The following is a 12,896-nucleotide window of genomic DNA, read 5'->3' as shown; positions in this document are numbered from 1 at the left end:
AAAGAAGACCAGGCTAAAGGTCAGCAACTCCAGTTCTAGCCCAACTAGAGAACAGAGGTCCCCTTTCTTCGTCTGTCACATACGGGTAACATTACCTGCTCTGCCCATCTCACCAGGCAAACCCTCAAGGGTTATGCAAATTATACATAGCTAAACCTAGATGAACATATGAGTTTTCCAATTTTAGGCACAGGACTTTTTCTACTCACCACACAACCTCTTCCAAACCTAACTGCATAACTCCTGGATCTTGGCTAGGGATGCAGGTGAGACAACAGGCCAGAACAGGAGAGAAAAGGGCCTGTATCCTTATACTCCAGGAACTCATGACACCCAGCGAGGACACAATACAAGGTGGAGGCAGAGAGATAGTATGGGCGGAGTGGGGCCTGGAATGGACACACGAAGGGATCGGAATGGCACTGCTGGGAGTGTCACTCAGTTCCCATTGGCTGGTCATGTTGGTAGGGAGTGGGGCATAATACTAGCACCCACAAACACTGGCTTCCCATGAGCCTGGGGTTGGAGCAGTAACTCATGTCCCCATCACCTACAGAAAGCAAAAAGGCACAGAAAGATGGCCTGTGTGATGGCTTCAACTATCCTTTCCTTATCCCAGAGTCCAGCTGAGCAGGGGCGCCACAGAAACCGAACTCTGGGAAAATTAATGGGGAAAATGACTCCAGGGCCCTGCCTTGCCCCCTGGCCTGGCCCTCTGCCCATTGTCCCCTGCCCCACCCTCCAGGACCCAAGGGTGATGGGTACCTGCCCCCTGGCTGTCTCGCCACTGCGGTGCCAGGAAGGGGAGCTGGGGTAGGGCCAGAAGCGGCTCTCGCTAGGGAGTGGAGGGACGGCTGGAGGAGACTCCAGGGGGACGTAGGCTTTGGGGAGGGGAGGCCGAGGCGGGCCAGGTTCCTGAGGCAGACAGAAGCCAGAGCATTAGGAGGAACAAGAGCAGCCACTGTGAGAGCAGGAGAAAAGAGCATTAGCAGGAGGCAGACAACAACATTGCTGGAGACCTGGGCGGGCCCCTGGGACCACTGCACTCCCACCCGTGGCCTGAAGAGAGTGCCAGCTCCGGAGCTAACTCTCTGCCTGACCTTCAATGCCTTCCTCGACCCAGCCTCTACCTGTCCACCACTCCCCACTGCTCCCCAAGTTTTCCCCAAAGCTCTCTCATTGCCTCGCCCCCATGCCAGGCAGCTCCTCTCCCACCCCTTTGCTTCCACCCACTCTCCTGCCTAGAATGCCTTTCCCTTGTTCCTCTCCCTGTCTTGCTGCTCTGTGGCCTGGTTTAGGTCCAATTATCTGTTGGAACATCAGGGCGTTTATAGTCTGAACCATGTGGCTTAATGTTGAGACATACGCCGTCACGTTCCTATGAATTTGTCTTGGTTCATAGGATGCTGGGCTCCCTGAGTGAAGCCTTTGAGCACATGTGCGCATCTTTCTTTTATTTTTCTTTTCTTTTTATTTATTACTATTATTATTATTATTATTATTTTGAGATGGAGTCTGGCTCTGTCACCCAGGCTGAAGTGCAGTGGTGCGATCTCGGCTCACTGCAAGCTCTGCCTCCCAGGTTCATGCCATTCTCCTGCCTCAGCCTCCCAAGTAGCTGGGACTACAGGTGCCCACCACCATGCCCGGCTAATTTTTGTATTTTTTAGCAGAGATGGGGTTTCACCGTGTTAGCCAGGATGGTCTTGATTTCCTGATCTCGTGATCTGCCTGCCTTGGCCTCCCAAAGTGCTGGGATTACAGGCATGAGCCACCATACCCAGCCTCTTTCTTTTATTTTTTATTATTATTTTTTGAGACAGAGTCTCACTCTGTCACCAGGCTAAAGTGCAGTGGTGCGATCTTGGCTCACTGAAACCTCCGCCTCCTGGGTTCAAGCAATTCTGCTGCCTCAGCCTCCTGAGTAGCTGGGACTACAGGCGTGCACCACCACGCTCAGCTAATTTTTATATTTTTTGTTTTTTTGTTTTTTTGTTTTTTTTCCAGTAGAGATAGGGTTTCACCATGTTGGCCAGGATGGTCTCTATCTGCTGACCTTGTGATCCACCGCCTTGGCCTCCCAAAATGCTGGGATTACAGGCATGAGCCACCACGCCCGGCCATGTGTGTATCTTTCTAAAAGGGCCTCATGGCACCCCATGCCCACGGTTGAGCCCCAGAAAACACTTGCTGATTGACTGACTAGGAAACTGCTCCCCACACTGACCCTTCACCCTGTTGCTATCCTGGCATCATTCTGGATTTAAATTCTTATGAAATGTGTGCGGTCTCCTATCCAACCTTGTGCTGTCTCCTATCCATCCTGGTGCCCAGGAACAGGCTTCACTGAAAGGGAGCTAAAGATGACAGATGGAGATGAGAACAGGTAAAGGGGAAACCTGGAGAGAAGTTCACAAAATGGGGTGTGAGAATGACCTCCTTAAACAAAGAGCTCCAGCACTAGGGCTGGAGGCCTGTGGGGAAGAGATGGGCACAGAAGTTGTATAATTTCAGACAAATGAGGATCTGGTCCTCCCTCCCCCACCTACCTTTTACTGCATTTCTCAACTTACCTCGTTGGAGCCAGGCTTGGTGGGGGACCCCTGAGAGCCCGACACCAGTGAAAAGGGGCTCAGGGGACTGGTGAGGCTGGCGGAGCTGAGGGGGCTGGCCGGGCTGTTGGAGCTGTAGGTGGCTGAGGGGCCAAGTCCTCCTTGGGAGAAACAGAAGGGGACGGGTGAGCAATGGAGGAGGGGTGCTGCCTGGTGGGTAGATAGATGGGCACTGTGAGTGGAGGTGGCAGGGAGAAGCCAGATCCAGGGATGTGGGAGGGCAGACTTAGTGTCTCAGGGCCACCTGGGCCTGCCAAAGGGACTCATTACAGGTTCTGGGGCCACAGGCTGACTGTTGAGAGGTGTGCTGGGTGGGGAAGACGGTAGATGGAAATGATACTGTTGTCCCTGAGGTGTCAAGGAAAGCCAGTCTGAGGTCCCAGGGCTCAAGGAAAACTCTAAGGTAGGGGTCACAGGTCACGAGTGGGCCCATGTGCTTGGGGGTTAAGGAGGCTTAGGTGCTTTTGACCTTTTTTGGGGAGGACTTTAGAGTGTCAGGGTCAACAGTGTCTCTGAGTTGTCTACTTAGTCTATTCTGTCAGGGGTAAGGGAGCCCTACCTACCACCCTAGAACCCAGGGGAAGATTCTGACATCCCAAGAAGGCCCTGCCTGGCCCTGAACACAGTGTGAGCTGGCAGGAGTGGGATGGAGGCCAGAAATACTGGAGCACTCCTGGTGAGGCAGGCAGCCTAGGAGGCTGGCACAGGAGGCACCCACCTCTGTGCTTGGCAGTGTCTGTGCCCCGGGAGGGGTTGTTCTTCCTCAGCCCCTCCATCACGTCCTGGATCCTCCAGATCTCCTTTTGGATTTGCCGGTTCAGCACCTCATTCTGAAGCAGCCACACAGTGAATCAAAGGAAATGGCCACAAGGAGTTTCCCTCAGCCCAGACCCCTCGGAACCCACATCCCTTTGGGTCAGCAGGAGGCAGGCACCCTGTACACACACACACACACACACACACACACACACACACACACACACACGCCCCTCCAGCAGTCATCTTTCCCATGGGCTGCCTCTGTCTTCAGCCTCTGGGAGATGGCACCCCAGAATTGCCTGAGTCTCTGAACCAAGACTGAGGACGCACCCTTCTGAGTTCCCCCAGGGGAAGCGTGGCTGGTTTGTGAGTGAATGCCCATCTAAGTGAATACTTTATGGTATCCTGGTTTTCGTGGGGCAAGAGCTTCCATTTTACTGCTTTTCTTCACATCCAAACAGCCCTTTTCTAACACCCACTCCCAGCGTACGCCTGAGGAGTCATGAATTCAATTACAGTTGACACTCTAAAAGGTAAGACCTCCCATTTATTTAACATCCCTCAGCACCAGGCACTATGCCAAGCACTTTGCATATACAGTGCTAACTCATTTCGGCTGCACGACTCTAGGAGATAAGGGCAGCAGCTGTCCCCTCTTCAGAGATGAAGAGACTCACACCCAAGGCCGTCTATTTAGTAAGCAGCATGACCATCATCTAAATATGGGTCTATTTGGACTCGAAGGTTAGTGCCCTTGACCACAACACTATCCGCCTCCTAAAATGTCTGTGCTTCAAGTGAGGCTTGGCCATGGGACATCGTGGTATTTGGGTCCTCTGGACCAGGCAGGTCTTCGTCCTACCTAACCAGCTGCAAGGTAAGGGTGGTGAGTGGCATTACCAGGAGGGAAACAGAAGAAAATGGGGGAAACCAGTTGTTAACTGCATCAGAGAGACAGGGCTTGCAAACTAGCTAGAGAAGAGGCAGGGCCTGTGTGAAGAAAAGGTAGAGGGAAGGAAAGAACAAGAACTCCTCAAGATCATCAGGTCAATCCTCCTGCCTCCAGGCAGACTGTTTTTAACCCATCCCAGGAAGAAAAGCCTCTTTCCTATCTAAAAATTCCTACCGCCCACTCTTCTAATGCCTGAGTTATTTATATTTACATGTCTGTTTTTAAATCCTGCTGGGCACAGTGGCTCATGCCTGTAATCCCCAGCACTTTGGGAGGCTGAGGCGGGAGGACCACTTGAGCTCAGGAGTTAGAGACCAGCCTGGTCAACATAGGGAGACCCTGTCTCTATAAAAAATAAAAAAAACTAGCCGGGCATGGTGGTTCATGACTGTAGTCCTAGCTACTCAGGAGGCTGAGGTGGGAGGATTGCTTGAGCCCGGGGCAGTCAAGGCTGCAGTGAGCTGTGATTGTGCCACTGCACTCCAACCTGGGCAACAGAGCAAGACCCTATCCCAAGAGAAAAAGAAATCCTTTCAATCATAAAACACCTTGTGTCTAACTGAAGTCTCCCAAGCTTCAGCTTTAGCTCCTTGCCCTGTGAGCTGAACCTAAAGTGTCCCATTATCTTCATCCTGAAACTTAGAGTCTGTTATCAATGACCTGAACCTTTGCTTTTGTCTCAAGGCCAACTCCTCATCTTTAGTCACATCTCAATCCCTGCCAGCTCAGGGGCCCTTCTTCACCTGGGTGTCCAAATTGAGCTGCTCCCAGAGGTCATCGTGCAGGGCAGAGACCTCAGACTCAAGGTGCTCATACTCTATGGTGCTGTTCGTCAGGGCCTGTGGGGGGAAGAGGTGTTCACTGAGAAAGCCACCATCACCAAGGCATTCCTCCTTATCCTGAAATGGGCCCTGGGGCCAGGGTACTAGAGGCCCGAAGATCTGGGGAAGAGGGCATGGAGGGACCAAAGGAGAGGGGCACCAGGCTGAGACATTCTGGTGACAGCCAAACACTAGCCTTACAAGAGATGTAACAGCCCATCCCACCACCAACTGAAATAAAGAGAAAATAGAGAGGGATGATATCACTTCCATACCCTCCTATTCTCCCCAGATTAGGGGATAAAAACTAGAGGGCATAGCCTGGGGAAAATGACAAGACCCCATCTCTACAAATTACAAAAGGTAGCTGGGCATGGTGGTGTGCCCCTGTAGTCCTGGAGATTTGGGGGCTGAGGCAGGAGGATCACTTGAGCCCTGGAGATGGAGACTGCAGTGAGCTGTGTTTGCACCACTGCACTCCAGCCTGGGTGACAGAGCGAAACCCTGTCCTTTAAAAAAAATTTTTTTTTAAGTGGCGGGCAAAGAGAAAAGAGCCTGAAGGAGGATATTTGTTATCCAGAGGTTAGCGAGCTCCCTCCTTTCTGAGCCACACTTTCATGGGGCTTTAGCTGCTGCTTCTTGGAGCCATTCTCCAAGCAGTCCGTGCCGGAAGGTCTGCCTGTACCTGCTGGGAAGTAGTGACCAAGGCAGCAGCCTTTTTTTTTTTTTCTTTAGCTGGAGTTTCACTCTTGTTGCCCAGGCTGGAGTGCAATGGTACCATCTTGGCTCACAGCAACCTCCGCCTTGTGGGCTCAAGCGATTCTCCTGCCTCAGCCTCCTGAGTATCTGGGACTACAGGCATGTGCCACCATGGCCAGCTAATTTTGTATTTTCAGGAGAGATGGGGTTTCTCCATGTTAGTCAGGCTGGTCTCAAACTCCCAACCTCAGGTGATCCGCCCGCCTCAGCCTCCCAAAGTGCTGGGATTACAGGCGTGAGCCACCACGGCCAGCTGGCAGCAGCTTTTTTGCCAGTGCTTTGCTTCTCCGAGGGAGAAGACAGAAGTGGGCAGCAGAGGTGTTAGCACAGCCAAGGAAATAAGTAACTCACAACTTCATGCTGTCCCAAAGAAATCCAGGTACAGGTACAGCTTGTGGGAAATAAGCTCATCTCCTCGGTGGAGACTGGAATGAGCAGTCTGGCTGACTTGCTATTTATTTGCAGGGCAATGTTGAGGTCTTTGTTTATGTCCCTCTGCACGGGAGGACTCAGCTTTTGTCCTCTGAGGAAAACTGGACTAGGACAGCACAAGCTGGGAGGTGGCTGCCCTCCTGCCTAGTGCTGATCAGGTGGGGTGCATAAACCCTGCTCCCTGGGTTACCGTGGTCGCCTGAGACAGCTCCACGCGGATGTTGATGAGCTGGTTCTGCAGAGAATCCTTTTTGTGCCGCAGCTTTTCTGGGTAGGCAGGCTGGCTTCCAAACATCTCCAGCTCCTGGTGGGTCCCCATCAGGGCACTTTCCAGGCTCTCCTGAAGAAAGGCAGGGGAATGACGTGAGCAGCCCTGACAGCTCCTCTCTGGGATTGAACAGCAGAGGCCTGAGACCTTAGAGGTTCAACAGGGAGTTGAGTGGAGGCTGTCCTTGCTTTGTCATCTTAGTCAGGATGGAGACAGCAGCCCACAACCTTCTCCAAGCCAGCCTCACCCATCTGCCCCAGCTTAAAGCCACCCCCAGCTTCTCACCTTCTCAGCTCGGAGCTGCTGCACCAGCCGGTCCTGCTCCCTCACCACCTTGTTCTGCTCACACAATTTTCCCAGCAGCTTCTAGGGTCCCAGAGAGTGAGGAAGGAGAGGGAGAAAGAAGGTGATGAAGGACACAGTTTGGTGGGGACCTGGGAGTTACAGGGCCTGGCCTCTGGATACCCTCTCCTTTCTCCTGCTGAGGAACCCTGGGCCTTCACCTTGCCCTTGGTGGCTCCTGAGAACAAGAAGATGGGTCTTCCTCTTGGGAGGGGAGGTATGCTTACTCTCTGGGGAAGTCAGTTAGGTTAAGAGGGCTGAGAGCCAAGTGTTAAGCTCTGGCACCCCCATCCGTCCAAGGGTTGCCGTTCACAAAGGACGGAGGAGATGATGTGACCTCAACTCCTAGGCTGGACTGAAGAGGCGGGCTGGGTGTCAGAACAAGCAGTCTTAGAAAAGCAGTGAGCAGTAGAAACTGTCCCTCAATCCCACAGAACCTTCTCCCTTCTCTCTCAAGATCCTGTTCTTCCCTCTTGCCTCCAAAGTCTCAGGATGGCTGACCCTCCCTCTGAGGTTTAGTCCTTTCAGAAAGGAACCTCTCCCAGTCTCACTGGGCAGATCCACTACCCAAGCAGGGCCAGTGGTGATGCAGAGCAGACAGATGGGGCCAGAAAGAGGGCTTGTGCTTTCCTAGTCCACACCTTTATTCATGCTATTCCTCAAATACCTGCTTTGCTCCTTTCTACTGAGCCAGATTTTACCCTCTGGGCCTTTTAACTTCAAGGTCTAACTCACGTGCTACTTGTTTTGTCCCTGACCTTCAGCCCACACAGCCTCACTTCCCTGCACCTGGCAGAACCTATTACGGCTCCCCTTCACGACATGAATACTGTGTTGCCACTTCCTGCTGCTACCTGGCATCTCCCACTACCCTGAAGCTCCCTGAGGGCAGGGGCACAGCTGCATTCTCCTTTCTAGTTACCTGTAGGGACTAATGTAATGCTGGGCACAGAATAGACTGATCTATCTCCCAACAAAGTCTGCATTCGTGTTACAAGCAGATCTCCCTGCTGTAGGCAAAAGGGCCAAGCGCTCAGTGGAGAAACGGATACAGCCAGCATGGGAGGGAAGGGTGAGTAGGTGGTAGATCAGAAAAGAAGGGGGATGAGGAGGAGGTAGGCAGAATCTTGTTGTGGTGAGAGAAGACATGAATCAAAGGTACGAAGAGCCACCAGAAGGAGAGAGATGGATGGAGAGACAGCCCCCGCAGAGGACAGCAGTGGGAGGCTGGAGTGGAGGGAGGGAGCAGGGGGCGCTGATCTTACATCTGTGTCTTGCTCGTTTAACTTGTAGGTATGGAGGCGGTCCCGGAACACTTCTGGGTACGGAGGGACCTGCAGGAACATGAGGCCGGTTACTGCAGCAGGGGCAGGATGAGGGTATGCAGGGATAGGAAGCTGACATCACAATCCCGCTCTGCTCCTGCCAGAGACCGTGGTCCATCACCTCTGATGGTTTCTGTTTCAGGGACCTGAGTTCATTCTTCATCCCCTGGCTGGAAGCCTGGGATGGCCCAGCCTAACCCCATCCCAGTTGTCTTAGGCTGACTCCGGAGAGATCAGAACTCTGCTTGAGTCATGCTCTGTATTTCCTCTCCCCCAAGCACTAGGGTCTGCTGCTAAGAGGGACTGCAGGGTGTGCAGTTCCCAATGGCTTGTTGGTAACCACCATGAGAACATCAGTGAACTCCATGGCTGTCTGTGGGGATAAGACATGGGAGAATTGTCAGAATGAGCATTGGGAACAGTTGAAAACTATTGCCCTAGTAGACTGAACACCAGTCACAGGGCTTGTGTCTAAACCAAAATTGTCAAGAATTCAGAAGTGTCTCTGGGTCCAGCAAATGCTGCCTGGCCTGGACACCACATCTGGTGACCACAGCACATTCTATACACTTTTGACATTAGATGGTTCCATTACATCCTTCATGCCTTTAACCCCAGTGACGTCTGTCAATATATTACAAATACGAAATCGAAATCAGAACATTGAAGAGCAGAGTTGCGATCCCCAGCATGGCATGAGATGTTGGTGCTGGCTCTTTTGATGGTTTGGGAAATGGGCCTTGAGTTTACCCATGAAAGTGAAGAATGGAGGTGACATAGTGGAATTAAGGAAAGAAGACCAGGCCAAGCTTGTCTCCAGGCAGATGAGCGGGTTGGGTGGCGTGAGCCTCATCCTAGATGGGCAACTCGACCATGCACAAGCAGCTGAAATGGCATTGGCAGGGACCATGCTGCCAGGCAGAGGTCTTACTTGCATGAAGAGTTGGGACCTGGGGGAGGAGTTTTCCACCATGCGGTTCACCATACTGATGAGAGTCTCACTCTCACTCATCTGCAGCGGAGGAAGGAACGGACTATTCACACTCCGACCCACATGTAGGTATCTCCCCCTCACCCACCTGTGCTTGTTTCCCAGGAAACAGGGGAGGGCAGCTCCCCCAGCATCCTGAGCTTGCTCACCCCTTATGACCTCTGTTTCAGGACCAGCACTGAAGCTGTCCTTGCAGAAAGGCCACGGAAGGGTCCGAGAGGCCACTGGGACCTTGCTGGAGGCACTGCAGAGGCCCCGGCCTGGTGATTCTTCCCCAAGGTGCCTGGTTGTTATGGGTCCCATCCGCATTGGCCACGGTTGTCATCTCCCTGCCCTGATCTCATTTCTCACACAACTTTGGACAAAGACCATAGAGGCAATTGGAAGACGGATCTCCCCAAAGTTGAACTAAGTGAAACAACCAAAAAAGAAAATCTAGGACCTGGTTTTTGAATGGGCCGCCACGGATACCGAGGCCTGGCTCCTCTCCCTGCCCCTGCCCCTGCCCCTGCCCACCCTCGGCTCTAGTACAGAAAGTGCTAAACATGGTTTCCAGAGCTGGGCTGGCAGCATCCTTGAGGATCTCAGATGATGCTAGGGAGCAAACAAGGAGGCCAAAACAAGCAAGCCACGTTAAAGGGACACCAGGCTCTCCAACACATTCTTTCTATTTCAAAAATCCTTAGGAACATGGGGGTGGAAAGACTATTTGCCAATTTAAAAAGAGAGAAATGGAAGAAGGGAGGGGATGAGGAGGAAGAGGAAGGGAAAGGAGGGGTGGGAGAAAGGGCGGGCCAACACATCAACCAGAAATGCCATCATTTCCCCCACTGGTTCCAATGGGAAAGGACCAAAAAGTGAAGATATCAGGGAATGTCCTTGGCTGTGTCCCTTTAACTCCATGGTTCTACAGGGGAAGGCAGCAGAAGACAGAAGGGAGTGTGCAGGGAAAGCTTTCTGGAAGGGAAAGTGAATGAGGAAAGGAGGAAAGACACACATTAGGGAAGATTATCTGGGGTTCCTGTTCAGAGGGTCCCCTGTGATTTTTCCATCATCTCTCCAATCTCAGTTGCACCCACACTGTCCTTTCTTCCTCTTACCCCTTTTAGGCAGCTGCCCAAATACAGCCTTGCTTCTACATGTTGTAGGCAAGGCAAGGGCACCGACCACCCCATTTGCAGGGTCTGCGGCATTTCAAAAGGCTTTCCTAGGAATGGATTTTTCCTGTTTAGCCCTGGAATGCAAGGGCCTTGAGGGCTGGGAGCCATCCCTGCACAGTAAACTGTGTGTATCTCATTCCTTCCCCAACAAGCGGATCTAGAGCAGTAGAGGAAGTGAGCAGGAGTGTTTTCATCCTGGCCTGCTCCCGCCTGTGCTGCGGCTTTGGGGATCTTTCAGCCCAGGTGGGTCTTACCTCTAGGAGGATTCTTGTGTGCTACCTTCTGTCTCTCCAAAATGTTAGATTTTGTAAGAAACCACCTAACCCAGTGCCTCATACATGGTAAGGAGTGCTCATTGATATTTTTGTGTTTGGGAAAAACAAAATAATCATAGCAGCAAGTGGTGATTGTCACTCCTTGCCGATGCCTGACAAAGAGCTCCCATATGCACCCCCGCTTGATTCTCCCAATACATCTGTGAGGTTGAAAGGAAAGGGCAGGTTCTACAATGCCCATTTTATGATTGAGAAAACAAAGACCCAGAGAGACTAAGTGACATTTCCAAGATTAAAAAAAAAAAATTCCTTGTAAATGGCAGAGCTAGAACTAGAGCAGCAGTGTCTGACTATGTCCTGGACTCTTCTCATCTACAAGACTGCCTTTTGAGAGTATTACCCTTGGCCAGGTACAGAGGCTCATGCCTATAATCCTAGCACTTTGAGAGGCAGAGGTGAGAGGACTGCTTGAGGCCGGGAGTTTGAGACCAGCCTGGCCAACACAGTGGGGCACCCATCTCTACAAAAAAAATTTTTTTCAATTAGCCAGGTGTGGTGGCTGCACACCTGTCTGTAGTCCTAGCTGCTCACGAGGCGGAGGTGGGAGGATCGCTTGAGCCTGGGAGGTGGAGGTTGCAGTGAGCTATGATTATGCCACTATACTCTAGCCTAGGCAACAGAGTGAGATCCTATCTCAAAAAAAAAAAAAAAAAAAAAAGAGAGAATAATACCATTCATCCATGAGGGAGTCCTCTGGAAGGCTATTTCTGAAGCCCCCAGCCTAATGGGCCAGCCCCTCTGTGATAGCAAAAGCCCCCAAGAAGGGACCCTGCTGTCTGCACTGAATGCTATGACAACAGGGCATTGTGGATGGAGTAGAAAGCCAATCACATGGGCGACAGGGAGGGCAGCTTGCTCGGGAACCTGGAGGCGGATGGGCCCTGAGCCCCACTCCTCACCCCTGCAAGGCACTTCGGATCTTGCTTCCCATCAGCAGGATCCTGGGCCTCCCGTCCCTGCTCCGAGTTGGAATCCTGGGATCTGTTCCCACATGGCCCAGAATGCTCATGGTGTGACACAATAAGCTGCTTTCGGAGCTGGAATGCAATGGCCTCCAGGGCCAGGAGCCATCCCTGCTTATTGAACTGTGGACATTGCTGCTTCCTAGTGCCTGAGGCCTATTACAAAATCGAATTGCGACATCGGCATGAAGCCCCAGTGAGATGGGTCACACGGCTTGTGACTAGAAGAACCAACAGTTGCAGCTATAGCATCTGATTTCAAATTTATGGTTTTTTTTCTGTAACTTTAAGAGCATGAACTCATCCTAATGAGGTTTGACGGCAGCTTTGTCACACATTAGATGTTTCCTCAGCTGTAAACTGGGTCAAAAGCTTGGAGTCACATTCCAAGCTCAGCTGTTCACTGGCTGTGTGTTCTTGGCACGTTATTCAACCTCTCTGTGCTTTAGTTTCCTTGCCTGTAAAATGGGGGTAATAACAGCATCCACTTTACAGGGTTGTAATGAAGATTAAATGAGTTAGAGATCTGAAAAATGCTTAGAATAGTATGGGGCACGGAGCAGGCATCCAATTATTGCAGCTGTTGTTAGTAGTAGTAGTAGTCTTTCCACTCCCCAGGCTGCCTCCACAGGACAGTGTGTACTTCTAGGTCTTGGTTTGTAGCACAGATCTGAACTTAAGAGTATGTGCTTATATAGATACCCAGCATATCGACCCCCAGCCTGTCTAAACTCAGCCTCACAGCTCCCTTAGCTTAAAACACAAGAAAGGGTTAGAGCCCTGGAGTAGACACCAGGCAGCCAACTGCTTGCAGCTCATGGAACACTCACTGCCTCTTCAGCTTGCTCACCTGTAAGACTGGGTTGATAATACTCCCTCTGTTTGCACTGAATTCTTAGGAATGCACAAGCTGTGTATGCAAAAGAACTTTTGGAGGAACTAACGAATACACTGAGCGAATATTACTTTAAAAATCATCCTGGGGAGGGTCTGTAGGCCTCAGTTTACCAATTATGGAGTTTAACAACAACCTGTAAAATATGATACGATGATTTCCCAGATTCAGGCGGAACTAAATCCCTAGCATTTTAGGCCCAGCCTAGAGCTCCCTGGACTCTGCGACTCTCTCCTCTCGCCAGCAAAAATGCAAATTCCCACCTGCCCCCTGGGGGCCGTTC

The 12,896-nt window shown here is 51.6% G+C and overlaps 1 protein-coding gene across 24 annotated transcripts in view; it reads right to left on the bottom strand.

Moving 5' to 3' along the window:
• Positions 1-12,896, bottom strand: part of PLEKHA6 (pleckstrin homology domain containing A6) — a 159,601-nt gene that overhangs the window by 22,902 nt on the left and 123,803 nt on the right. For 17 of the 24 annotated variants that reach the window (XR_004179057.1, XM_031656674.1, XM_031656657.1 and 14 more), the window contains 8 exons: positions 9,202-9,282; positions 8,211-8,279; positions 6,889-6,969; positions 6,526-6,675; positions 5,067-5,162; positions 3,331-3,442; positions 2,574-2,713; positions 766-915 (listed from right to left, as the gene is read on the bottom strand). Coding sequence is in view for 23 of the 24 variants with exons in the window: in XM_031656674.1 (XP_031512534.1) it covers positions 766-915; positions 2,574-2,713; positions 3,331-3,442; positions 5,067-5,162; positions 6,526-6,675; positions 6,889-6,969; positions 8,211-8,279; positions 9,202-9,282 (879 nt within the window). In the remaining variant the exon portion in view is untranslated. The remainder of the gene's footprint in view (positions 1-765; positions 916-2,573; positions 2,714-3,330; positions 3,443-5,066; positions 5,163-6,525; positions 6,676-6,888; positions 6,970-8,210; positions 8,280-9,201; positions 9,283-12,896) is intronic. The other 7 variants (XM_031656677.1, XM_031656678.1, XM_031656704.1 and 4 more) reach the window with 3 other exon arrangements.

Source organism: Papio anubis, chromosome 1 (assembly GCF_008728515.1).
Source record: "Papio anubis isolate 15944 chromosome 1, Panubis1.0, whole genome shotgun sequence".
Classification (NCBI taxonomy): domain Eukaryota; kingdom Metazoa; phylum Chordata; class Mammalia; order Primates; family Cercopithecidae; genus Papio; species Papio anubis.
The sequence above is the reverse complement of the archived record's forward strand: the minus strand, read 5'-3'. Positions and strand labels throughout refer to the sequence as shown.